Raw genomic sequence first — 13655 nt, forward strand, 5'->3', positions numbered from 1 at the left:
AGGAACCGTATCCGCCATATGCCACCGACTGATGATTCAAATTCACTCTGACAGCATGCGAGGTGTTACATCTTGTTATTGATCGGAGGCTACCTGATGACAGACAAGTAGAACAACTTGGTCCATCTGCATTGGCTGTCGCTGCAACAGGACCTTGGGCGGTGCCGTGCATTGTCTTGGGACTCGACGGTACTTGTCTGGACATACAACTCACTATGCTCTGCAGCACACCGAGGCACCATAGACATTGCTGGCTGCACTCCGCTGTTGGCATCTTAGATATACCAGAGATTTTTTTAGTGGTGTCCACCTGACTGAGGAATTTTCATGTATTCTATGACTTTGAGGTAACAATTGTTTATGTGTTTCTTATCTTTTGAATTTGTAACTTATGACATTGTGTAACAGGAACTCGTGTTATTCTTGTAACTTGTGGTAGGTTGGTATGGTTGCCGCAGCAGAGCAGAGACCAATTTGAGGCGAGGGTTCTGCGATGGCGTCTAGCAATAGACCAGCTATGCTGGGACGAGGTTAGTTTTAATATTTAGCTTGTATATAGACTTCGTTGTTTAAATATTATTGAATATTTACAGGGTATACACAATAAATTTTGTTGATCCTCCAATATTAGATTTGTTTGTAACTTTATGGTTAAGGTATAACCAACACAATAAGAAAGAAATATACCATTTTTCAGATTTTTTTTATCTAGATATATTGCTTTAGGAATATGATAACATCGTCAAATGGAAGAACAACGTTAAGAATAGGTTTTTGTTTTTTTAATGCCAAATTGTTGTAGTTGTTGTTCAAATATTTATTGTTTGTTGTTCAAATATATTATATAGTTTGTTGTTCGAATATTTATTTATTCTATAACTGTTGTTTCAATTTGTCTGGACGTCCTATGATGACCCTGTTCTCCAGACTCTGTCCCATGTGGTTTGTCAAGGAGGCAGAGTGAGGGACATGGATGTCAGTCGTTTCGCTCGTCTGTTTCAACCTTGTCGAGTTTCACCAGGTTGACTGGGTAAAGCGCCAGTTCAATGGAAAGTAGCTGGTGCCTGGCACCCTGGTCAACGTCGGCAAGTTCATTACCATCACAGGCCGGGGCGAGGATGTGTGGTGGTCTGACAGATATGATCAGTGGTATGTTGGCTGGACAAGTCATTTTGAGAAAGGCCGCAGGATCTCCATTCAACATATAGCAATTATAATGAGTAAGTATGCCTCAATTAAACTTGAACTGACCATTATCCAAGGTTCTGTCGGAGGGCAACACGGATACTCCATAGACATCCATTTGCAATTTGACGGCAATGCACATGGTACTTTAATCAGTTTGATTTCACCACTCGGTGCTCAGCACTTCTGCAAATACTGTAGTTCTTTACACCCTGCATTAATGCATCTCGGCATTTGAATGTGTGGCTGACTCAAAACTCAACCCCACCGTCTAGGTTGTAATCCTCTTCTCCGGTGTTAGAAAACAGAGATTTTTCATACATGGCGTCCAGATCCAATGTATGATAGTGACTTGGCACATCTGATAGCGTCAGAATCGGGTGGGGACAGGCAAAACATATCGCACTGCTGTCTCGGCCCCCGTCTCCGGTACAAACTCTCCCTCATCATCATCCTCAGAGGAATCACTATCATTGCTATCCACAACGTACTCTTCATCAGAGTCTTCCTCACCCACCTCCATGTCTTCCACTGGTATGGCAGCATGAATCAGTGGCGATGCGAAAGGTGGGTCATCCTGCACAAATATCGAGTATACAGAACAACTACCACCAACATCACCAACCTCGGCGGAAAGCTCCATCACTTGTTCCGCCATGATTCTCCTATGAATGTCGAACATGAGTCTTACATGCTTGTGGCCGAAATAGTCGAAAACAAAAAACTCCATTATCCAACGGTGCTAGCAACCTATACCTCGCCCTTCCGATCTCTCTTCTCCCTGTGCTACTAAGATTACTCAATATCATACTTTTCAACTCGGACAATGAACTTAGACGTCGAGTGCGCAATAGTAACGGATTCTCACACTCAAATATCACCTCATTGTCGCTGTTTTTCATATGACAATTGGGGTACATACAGACAACTACATATCTGCTATTACTGGACATTTTTACTTACTTTTGTAAAAAAAATAGGAGAGAAGAAGATATAAAATGTATTTGGAGAATGTCAAGAATTGCACATCCTTTTATAGTAATTGAAAATTTGTCTGGTTGTATCTTGTTTATACTATAAACACATTATTTTAACATATATCTCATTTACAATGTAAACGAAAAAAACGTGAACGAAATAAATCTAGGAAATAAATTTCAGTAATAATTTTTATAATTATTTATTCAATAATTAAAATATTTATTTTATTTATTTAAATAAAAAACCCAATATTCTTTATTGTAAAGTTATGTAGTAATAAAGTAATAAATCAGAAAATGAAGTTTCCATTACTGAGCTATATCCTCGCTAAAATTTGGTTTTGGTGATGAAGTCATTGATGTTAAGAATTTTATTTTTCTGTTACATTTATGATGTATGTGTGTACATGCAGGATCAGCAAGCTTTCGAAAAGCATAATTTCCATTTTTAATTTTACTAATTTAAGTGTGAAACTGATTCAAGATATAGGATCAGTAATTTTTTTTAGGTGATTGCTATGGTACGATGATAAATTTATACGTACTGATACGTTTAAAATATGGACAAGTAGTAACAAGCCACATGGAATTTATTTTCCACGTGAGCATTTAATTTTTTCTTTTTTAAATATATAATATATCACCACTTTTACTAAAACATCTTTTTAATTAATTAAAAATAAAAAATATTTATTTATTTAATTTTATAAAAAGACTTAAACATCCTTCCTTTATTTGATTAGACAAAAATACCCTTTTAATACCCCAATCTTTCTTCCCAAATCAAAAAAGGAAGTTGAAACTGAAACCTAGCTTCTCCACCACCGCCGCAAGGACTGTCGCTCTCAGGCACTATCATCGTCGTCTGGTCGTCCGTGCTTCTTCCTCCTTCAAGAATCGCAGCTTCTTCTTCCTCGAGCTCGGCGCGTCAGTTCCTGGTATTCATCTGCTCCATTGCGCTCCTGTCGCCGTCCGTCGGGCGCTCATTCACCATCGTCTTCGTCTGGTCGTCGCAGATTCTTCCAACCCACCACCTTCTTATGAGTTGTGTTCGTCGCCTGGCCTCTGTCTCCGTCACGATTCTGCCCCCTCTTCTCAGACTGCTCAGAAGAAAAACCCATCTCCATTCCAGTTTCCTTCCTTCGAGTTCAGAGAGCAGAAGCTCAACCAAGAAAAAAATTTTAGACTTCGACGGTCAGTTCACTGCTAACTTCTTCTGCGTTTTTTATTTATGCCACGTTCAATTATTATTTGATTACTGAATATTTGAATATTTTGTGTTTTAATTTTTTATTGAATGATTATTTGATTACTAATGAAGAGTGAAACAAATTATGTTGTTCCTTATTCAGAGTTTGGATAGGCTTGTGCTTTGCTTGGGTTGTTTTTGGATCCGGTATAAGAAGATCAAGAATGTTGCTGCTGAAGATTATGGTGATTTGGATCTTGAATCTGGGGAGAAGAAAGGGTTCTTTCCTATGGTGTTAGTCCAGATCCCCATGTGCAATGAGAGAGAGGTAAGATAAGGATACAATGATGATTTGATTGATTTCTCTGTTTGGATTAGTCTATTTGTGGGTTCAATTTGCTTTGAAAAATTAGCCAATTTGTGTTCCTAGGATGGAATTTCAAGTTTTAGTTGTAAGTTTGGATTAATTGAATGGTATATATTTGTAAAGCCTTAAAGCTTTGGATCAAGAAGTGATGCTTGACTTGTTTTGTCATTTATTGCTTAACTTGTTAATTTGGATTTCTTCCAATTTGGACTCCACCTAACTACTTGAAACCAATATAATCTACCTCCAAACCTAATAATGTGGTTTGTTGATCCAATCAAGTTGATTGTGTTCTTCAGGTTTATCAGCAATCGATTGGTGCTGTTTGCAATTTGGATTGACCTAAGTCCAAGTTGCTAATTCAAGTTCTAGACAATTCAGATGATCCAATAACTCGGTCTTTGATCAGTGATGAGGTGAAGCAATGGCAACAAGAGGGTGCCAACATTGTGTATCGGCATAGGGTGATCAGAGAGGGTTACAAGGCAGGTAACTTGAAATCTGCCATGAGTTGTAGCTATGTGAAAGACTACGAGTTTGTCGCATTTTTCGATGCTGATTTCCAGCCTACTGTTGATTTCCTTAAAAGAACAGTTCTTCATTTTAAGGTGATTCATTAATTCATTAAATTCAATGCCCTTACTAGAAATTTAGCATCTATTGTTGGATGGATGTTTCTGCTATAGTCAACTAAATTTATTTGGTTTGATACTATGCAGGATAACGACGAATTGGGATTAGTTCAAACGAGATGGTCTTTTGTGAACAAGGATGAGAACCTTTTAACACGGTTGCAGAACATTAATTTGGCTTTTCATTTTGAGGTTGAGCAGCAAGTAAATGGGATCTTCCTTAATTTCTTTGGGTTCAATGGCACCGCCGGAGTGTGGAGAATTAAGGCCTTGGAAGATGTCGGTGGTTGGTTGGAGAGGACCACTGTTGAGGACATGGACATTGCCGTTCGAGCTCATCTTCATGGCTGGAAATTCATCTTCCTCAATGATGATGAGGTTTGCCCTACTACTTTAATTTTCTACCAAACTATTAAATTATTAGATTAAACTAGGTATTTAATCCCTCTAAGACATGCTTAGTCCTCCTTAAATAGTTAAATATATACTTCAACATTGCTTTAGTCTCTAAAAGTTACATGTGACATCAATAAACCAATGTCATGAATCTTTCAGGGATCAAATTGATCTTGCATGTATCGTTGAGGGACGACGGCTAGCTTAGCCTAAATTTTGTTATTCAAAGTCATCTTCTATCATACTAATTGTAACTTGTTACTGTTTCCAGTGTCAATGTGAGCTACCAGAATCTTATGAAGCTTATAGGAAACATCAACATAGATGGCATTCCGGACCAATGCAATTGTCTCGCCTTTGTTTGCTCGCCATCATACGCTCGAAGGTAAGCATCGCACTATGCATATCTCAATTCAGTACCTTGTTTATATGGCAATAATGAAGACCTTAACATCTATTGCTAGTGCTTATACAATGTCATCACCAATTATGTTCTGCCAGATAAGCTTATCAAAGAAATTCAACAGCATATTTATGTTCTTTCTTCTTAGAAAATTGATACTACCCTTCTATTCATTCACACTATTCTGCATAATTCTGCAAGAGAAGAAGAAAATTGCATCATCATCATCATCATCATCAAAGAAGAATAAGAAGCATAATAGAATATATATGAAGGAACTTGCTTTGGCCGTTTTGCTTCTAACAGTCTCAGCAAGGTCTCTTCTTTCAGCACAAGGAATCCATTTCTACTTCTTTCCACCAGCGGGTCATGTCCAACCACCCCCTCCGCCAGCTCCAATTCTCGAGGTGGTCAGCGAAAAAGTTGGAAGTTTACCCAACAGGAGAGGGCCGGGAAGGCGTGAAAGAGATAGGAAAACTGGTAATAGGCGCCACCGCAAAGTTGTTGCTGGAAGTAAAGACATGGACACAGTAAGTTAAAAAGAGTTTTGTCTGGGTGATTATACTATTTTTTTTCATTGGAGAGCAGGAGGAGAAGATGCAAGATGTATGTTGTAATTTGATTATCTCATTCTTTTTTTGTTATTTTGTGCAATTGTCTATCTAAATTAATTTTTTGTACATATAGCAACATCTTCAATAATTATTTATAAACATGGGTTACCACTGAATTCCTCACTTGGCAACCCATTCTGCTATAGTACTTTCCTCATATGACCTTGTTCTTTCTTTTAAGTTATCTTTACAACTAATTTTAAATTGTAAGGTTTTCAAAAACATGTAAAAACAATGAAGAAAACCTCATATATGTTCATGGCCGTTTCACAAAAACAATATATCCATCCATGCAGCAGTTATTGGAAATTCACTTTCAAAAAGAAAACATTTCTGTTCACCAAAACATTAATGATAACAAAAGATAAAAGTAAACCGAGATAACAGATAACTTGGGACTAAGCAACAAACTCAACTGCTATACTTAATATATGGCACATCAATTGTCAAATCAGTAAAATAAAAACTACTTTTATTTTCCTTACACCAAACAGAAATCAAAGGTAGAGAAAAATCTAGAAAGTTTGCTGATTCTATGCCTTGGAGTCAAAATCACTAGCCGATTTTTGCTTGCTTCTTAAGTTAGCCAACATCCTTGCAGCAGCCGAGTCTCTTGCTTCGCGAGGATTGGAACAAGTGTCACCCCCAATGAACACTCGAAGTCGGGTCCTTTAAAGGTCACCAAAGCTCGGAATCCACCTTCATTAAGCAATATATATATATATATATATATATATATATATATATATATAGTGCATGTCAAATACATGATAATTCTTCAACATAGATATACAAGCAACATAACTGTGTATCACAAGAATCTTGGCTTCTACACCTAAATTGGACAACTTACCGTCTGATGGAGATACTCGATACATTGGTATGGTCCAAATATTTTCATTACATATACTGTCTAGTTCCTGCAAGATTGAACAGAGATCTGAGTACTTGTATGGAGATCAAAGGAATAGGTGCCATTGACTGCTAACTAACAGGTCATGAACATAAGCATAGATTCGTTGAAACAGATTTAACAAGGCATCATAGATTCGTTAAACTGGTTCCTCTTGTTTTACTCAAACACATAACTTAAGCATGTGAATGCACCACAAACACCAATCACAGCATGCTTACTTTAGTATTAGGTTGGAAATTGTCTTGCCTGGCAAGCACTTTGTGCAATGAGTACAGACTCTCTCCAACTTTTTGTCTCATTAAATGGAGCTAAGCATAGATCCTCAAGATTTTTTCTTATCCCTCCATGATTTTCTTCCCATGAATAATTACAACCCTCTATAATGGCGTCTATCGTTGTTTCCAGACTATCTTCCACATCTGTCAAGCAAGCAAAACCAATAAACATCTTTTCAACCCACACATTAACAAAGTTTCAATGATAGGTGAAAACATCAGTTTGCTTAAGTCAATTATGCTCTAAATACCATGCCTTCAATACAAACAAAATTTGATGTGGTCATGAAATAGGGAAAATGCCAATAAGGAAATAACAGGCATCTTTTTTGAGATTTTGCTTTGTGAAATAAGGATTAGTATCGAAATAAAACTCAAGCTTGAAACCTTTTGGGTTGTCTATCCTGCTCCACTTGATATCTTTGAGAAACTTGAGAGCACCTTCATCATGCTCTAAAATCTATTTCACAAAGACTTAAAATTAGCTTGGTTGCAAGACATAAAATAAACATTTAAAAGAAAAAAGGAGTTACTATTGAATAGAACCAACTAACCTCTTAAGCTAACACTAAGACTTGGTTGCAAGACATAAAATAAACATTTAAAAAAAGGAGTTACTATTGATAGCACCAACTAACCTCTTTAGCTAACACTTCATTGTTTTTCATTGCATTGAGCCAAAAAGCAGGTACTCCTTTTTCTACAAAACCAAATCAAAGTGTTATCAGTGAATGAATTGAAATGCTATTTAAGGAAAAGGTGTGATCTTGTAATTAGTACCTTCGTCCTCTTCAGCACCTGCAGTTTTCTCCTCTGCTATTCCTTCAACTTTAGTGACACCATTAACTATCTCAAAGTGCTGCATCTATTAAGAAATGGTTGAGGGATACAGATTCTTTTTTCTTTTTTTGGTAAAAGGATTACATAAAATAGAATGTAATCACATAAAACGGATTCACAGATCACAGTGTATTAAGACCCCCAGGTTCCTATCAAAATGTGAAACAAATGAACATTCTTGCTCTTGGTCCAATCATAAGACTGGCTGTATTTTCCTTTTGTCAGTTGGGGGTTTAGCTTGTTTGTTTTTATTTGATCCAAATACCCGAATGGGGTATATGTTCAGTTTACAGTTTTTATTTTAATTCATTCAGGGGAAACAAGCTATCGGTTGAAGTATATCATGCAAAAATAAACTGAAATCATGAAGCAATATACAATATAAAAACTGTAGAGATAAATATAATAGGGGGTGTTTGAACAGGATGTAAATCATAGGATCCAAGCAGGTTGGTCAAAATGGCGGAGTGCATCTGGTTTTATATGCGACAAAAAAGTGCCTTTAAAACTTAAAGGTAAATTCTATCGCACCGCTATAAGACCGGCTATGCTGTATGGTACGGAGTGTTGGGCGGCTAAAGGGGAGTACGAACATAAGCTGAGTGTGGCAGAGATGAAGATGTTGAGATGGATGAGTGGTCATACGCGATTGGATAAAATAAGGAATGAAGATATAAGGGAGAGAGTTGGAGTAGCACCCATTGTGGAAAAGATGGTTGAATCGCGTCTCAGGTGGTTTGGACATGTGGGAAGAAGACCGATAGAACATCTAGTCAGGAGGGTGGATGAGATGGAAGATGGACAAAGAGCGAAAGGCAGAGGAAGACCTAAGAAGACCATCCGTGAGGTGGTCAAACGAGATCTACATGTAAACGGTCTCTCTGTAGACATGATACATGACAGAGCACAATGGCGTCGTTTGATTCATGTAGCCGACCCCACTTAGTGGGACAAGGCTTTGTTGTTGTTGTTGTTGTTGTTGTTGTTGTTGTTTGAGCAAGACAACAACAAATTGTAAGCCCGGTCATATGAATACTGTAACATACACAAGTAGTACATAGAAAACATAATAGGAGGTGTTTGAGCAAGCCAGCAACAAATTCAAGGTTCGATAATAATTAGTAACAAATTCAATTCTGATGATTTTTAGCAAAGACAAAAAAAAAATAAACTCGGTGATTATTCAGCAATACAGCAACAAATTCAAGATTCAATCGCTAACAAATTAATTGATTACCAATTCAACATCATCTCAAAATACAGGGAGAAGAGAATCTGGAAAAGGGAGTATAGGGGAAGTGATGATGCATGGACTTACCAAGGGCGACTGGGTGACGAAGAGGACCCGACCCCAGAAGAGGACGAGCAACGAAACAAGTGACGACCCTACGACGGTCCACGATCCACGGCGACTCGCGACGGCGAGTACTTGAAACCAGAAGACGACGAGCGACGACGATCCGACGAGTGCTTCTGTCGCCGACGAGGAGGAGCCCAGGGAAGGCCGCGAGACGTTGAAATGCCGGCGACGATAGGAGAGGAGCAACGAGACGCCGGTGAGTGTGATTGTGTGAACGAGTAGAGACTCTAGTGAGACCGAGAAAGACTCTAGTGGCAGTGAGAGAGGAGAGAGTTTGAGTCTCAGAATTGGGAATGAGAGAGAAGCTCGTTGAGAGTGCTGGTGAAAAATCCAGGAAGATGAAGACATGAAGCTCTGTTCTTTTATTTTGTTTTCTCAATTTTTCAGATGATTTTTTTTTTGTATGAACAATTAGAGATGAGGGTTGTGTGAGAACCCAGTAAACAAAGAACAAAGTAATTTTGTTTAATATTTTTTAAATTTATTTAATTTTTTTGGTATGAGTAATTGATTAGGGTTTATAAAGAGACAAATAATTTTGTTAAATATATTTTTGTTTTTATTTTTTAGATTATTTAAATTTTAAAATTAAACAATTTAATTAATCTAAAAGAGTAATTTTTGTTTAATATATACAAAAAGGGTATTTAAGTTTTTTTATAAAATTAAATAAATAAATAATTTTTATTTTTATTTAATTAAAGGGTATTTTAGTAAAAGTGGTGATATAATATATATTTAAAAAAGAAAAAAATTAAATACTGACGTGGAAAATAAATTCTACGTGGCTTGTTACTACTTGTCTATATTTTAAACGTATCGGTACGTATGAATTTATCATCATACCGTAGCAATCACCTTTTTTTTATGTTTAAATCAGATTATGTTACATCAATTCTCAGTTATATATTATTTCCTTTTATATATTCTTAATTTAAAAAGGTTATTTGTTGAGCAAACAAAAGTATATGACGATATGAAAATCAGAAGGGTTTTTTTTTTTCTTCGCTTATTATGAAAGTTGAGGAAATTTATCATTAAGTTAAACAAGTTTATCACATACACTAATGATTAAGTTTTCTGTAAGTGTTGGACATTCTTCCGGGAAAATTAAGAAGTTATTACATGAAAAATATTTTTCAAGTTGATTTCACAACGTATTCTGTATTCAAGTGTTATTAAGCTAATTAACAAATTTAAATGAAATATAATCAAACATATTAGATGTATATTAAAATTAATTATTAAAATTAATTATTATTATAAAATACATAATAAAATATAAAATATATATTAAAAGTAAATTAAATTATATATATTTATACAAAAAAAATATAATAACTAATTTTAATAATTAATTTTAGTGTGTATATATTATTTTTGGATAACTAACCGTAACCGTCTAATAATAAAAAATATTTTTTATTCCTTAAAAAGTGTTATAAAAATACACTGACTTAGTTTACTTGGAAGATGGGAGACCAGACAAGACAAGGGGGAAAAGGCTATCATTTAATTAAAAAACAAAACTAAAAACTCTATCTTTATATGCAATGACCAATGATTAATTATATTTAGGTAGATGACTATTAATTAAATAGAAAAGTATAGGTAACTAATAACATTTTTGAACAATGTGTGAACAATGTAAATCAATAGAATTAAAAAAATAAATTTAATGAATAACATTAAATTAGAGTGTAGTGTACTTGTATTTGATTGGTGGTTGTTCATGTTGTTCAAGATAATTATTGTTCCCCTAACACACTCCTAATTAAATTGAATGATAAGAATCTATGGAAAAATAAAAATACAAAGTCACCAATTTCAACATTTTAGTGTGGATTGGCATGTGTTATACACGCACAGGGTTTTAATTCTGTATTGGACCGACGCACCCATTGCTGATTGTCATCATTTGAATTTTAATAGCATGGACCACTTCATAGAGCTTGCTCAAAGTTGATTTGGAAAATGCAGATACTAATTAGTTACAAGGCCTGCGATGCATAAACAACCAACCAATTAGGAGGGTTCGTCAAGCATTCCAGACGTGTGTGACCAACTCTATAAGAGACAGAAAGACTTGCCCAAAATATGGTATAAGGTGTGAATCCAGTTACATTCATGGAACTTACATTGCATTGTTATGGAAAAAAAAAAAGTTCCAAAGAGATTGACCAAAGTTGATTTGGAAAGTCTACATAGGCAGTGTCACTATATTCCCACCCCATGATACACGCTAAAATCCAACCCAAATAAAGATCTATGGAATGAAATGAAGTACTCTATGGTTACATTTTTTCTTCGGATAACTAAGTACTATTATGTCACCTTGTAAGTTAAGAGAGGTCAAGTCTTTTCTTGTTAAAATAAATAAATAATACAACCACCACAGCAACAAAATCTTATTTCTGTAAATAAAATGGGCAACATGATAAAAAAAAAGTCTTATTATGTACATATTTACAATAAAATTATTTATATGTAGATCTTTTTTAATCAATTTGTGTATAATTTTTTTGGTCTTTTTTATCTTTTACCACCTTTCTATTTTTCATTTGATTTACTCTGCTAACTGAATAATCTATCATTTTCTTCTCACATCCAAATCATTTACGAAATTCTACTGCTTTTTCCATAAAATAATATTTCGTCTATAAAAATACTTGAAAATAGTTGAGCCGCTTCAATCATCCATAATGTCTCTTCTTTCTATAAGCCTACTTTGGTTCCTTTGTTGCCTCATCATAACAACAACTCTCATATCCAAAACCAGTGCTGATTTAGGTACAACTTCACAAAGGTTCTTCTACTTTTGCGATCAAAATAACGAGAGAGGTAACTACACAGCAAAGAGCAACTATGCCAGAAACCTCAATACCCTTTTGTCCACTCTCACATCCAACACAAGAATCGACTACGGTTTCTACAATTCCTCTTATGGCGAAAACAAAGACAAAGTAAACGCCATTGGACTCTGCAGAGGAGACATCAAACCGGAGGAATGCCGCGGCTGCCTCGATCAAGCGAAAGCCAACATCACACAGCTTTGTCCAAACCGCAAGGAGGCAATTGGTTGGTACCAAGATGAGAAATGCATGTTGCGGTACTCCGATCGCACCATATTCGGCCTCAACGAAACAGAACCAGCCTATTATATGTGTAACATGAACAATGCAACAGTAGATGCGGACAAGTTCAATGGAGTGGTGAAGAACTTGTCGGACAAGCTAAGAAGGAAAGCTGCAGCGGGTGACTCTCGTCGAAAATATGGAGCGGGAACTGCGGTTGATGATCAAAGTAACAAAACCGTGTACGGTGTTGTTCAGTGTACTCCTGATTTGTCTGAAGCAGAATGTGATAGCTGCTTAGTTGAGTCAATCAAAGGGCTATTGAGTCTTTGCAATGATAAGATTGGTGCTAGAATGGTTAGGCCTAGTTGCTATCATAGATATGAAACCTACTCCTTCCTCTTCTATGATCCTTCAACACATCACCCATCACCATCACCATCACCATCACCATCACCATCACCATCACCGTCACCATTTCCAGCACCTTCTTCACCTGAAGGTACTTTCTCATATCATTCTGATGAGTCTGGGTATACATTTATTGATTAATTAGTTTTATTAATCACTTATTAATTGATATAGCAGCGACGCCTTCACCATCGTCATCTCTGGTACCACCTTCAGCACCTTCAGCCCAACCACCATCTGATCCTCTATCATCACCAACACCTTCTTTTGAAGGTACTTGAGTTCTGACATTATATATGCTTAGTTTAAAGTGCCTTCTCTTTTTCTTAATTTAACTAGTTTAGTTTGTTAGTCATCACTTATTATTGATATTAGATTAAATCTTTCTTATAATAGGAATTAATTAATTAATTAATTAATTGATTATGTTTTGTGCAGGGGTGAAAACATCAAGTACCACAGTCACTACAGTTCCGTCGTTGTTGTTGTTGGGCTCATTTTTATTTGTATCAACATAGGCAGAATTGGGAGCCCAACAAAACTTTGAAAGTGTTCTCTATTTTCTATTAAGGAAAGCTACATCAGTGGCTCGTTAGGAGATTCTTGTCAAGTGCAGCTGGTCCAGCTTATTGTTGTAATCTTTAATAGATTAATAAAATAAGTAGTTCTCATGACCAAAAAAAAAAAAAAAAAGTAGTTCTTGAAAAATGTTGTGATAGATTTATAAATTTTGAAAAAAAATCAAATATATTCACTATTCTTTTTTCATCTTTCACTTCTCCTTATTTTTCGCTTCTTGCTTTTATTTATATCTCTTTTTTTATTATTATTATCTTAAAAAATTTGGGTGTAAAATAATATTTATAAATAATAATTTAAGATTTATAGAACAGTTCACTTTGGTACGTTAGTGATATTTAATATATATTATTATCTAAATTAGTTATTGTACAGAATGCTTCTGATACGATATAGGAGGAGGATCGGGAACCCGCGGGACGAGTCAGATGTTG

The 13655-nt window shown here is 35.7% G+C and overlaps 1 protein-coding gene and 2 pseudogenes across 2 annotated transcripts; 2 read left to right on the forward strand and 1 right to left on the reverse strand.

Annotated features, from left to right (window-relative positions):
- Positions 1 to 2011: 2011 nt before the first annotated feature.
- On the forward strand, positions 2012 to 5686 carry LOC130950191 (probable xyloglucan glycosyltransferase 12; annotated as a pseudogene).
- A 2203-nt stretch (positions 5687 to 7889) lies between these two features.
- On the reverse strand, positions 7890 to 8000 carry LOC130953593 (small nucleolar RNA snoR2/U65; annotated as a pseudogene).
- A 3832-nt stretch (positions 8001 to 11832) lies between these two features.
- Positions 11833 to 13392, forward strand: LOC130948207 (cysteine-rich repeat secretory protein 38-like). 2 transcript variants are annotated; one of them, XM_057876922.1, is made up of 3 exons: positions 11833 to 12733; positions 12820 to 12915; positions 13081 to 13392. In XM_057876922.1, the coding sequence occupies exons 1-3, from the start codon at positions 11860 to 11862 to the stop codon at positions 13158 to 13160; spliced, it is 1050 nt and encodes a 349-aa protein (XP_057732905.1). In that variant the 5' UTR covers positions 11833 to 11859; the 3' UTR covers positions 13161 to 13392. The 2 variants fall into 2 exon arrangements, with proteins under 2 accessions (XP_057732905.1, XP_057732904.1); XM_057876921.1 differs by having other exon boundaries at positions 11836 to 12733; positions 12817 to 12915; positions 13081 to 13379.
- Positions 13393 to 13655: the final 263 nt, after the last annotated feature.

Source organism: Arachis stenosperma, chromosome 9 (genome assembly GCF_014773155.1).
Source record: "Arachis stenosperma cultivar V10309 chromosome 9, arast.V10309.gnm1.PFL2, whole genome shotgun sequence".
Lineage (NCBI taxonomy): Eukaryota > Viridiplantae > Streptophyta > Magnoliopsida > Fabales > Fabaceae > Arachis > Arachis stenosperma.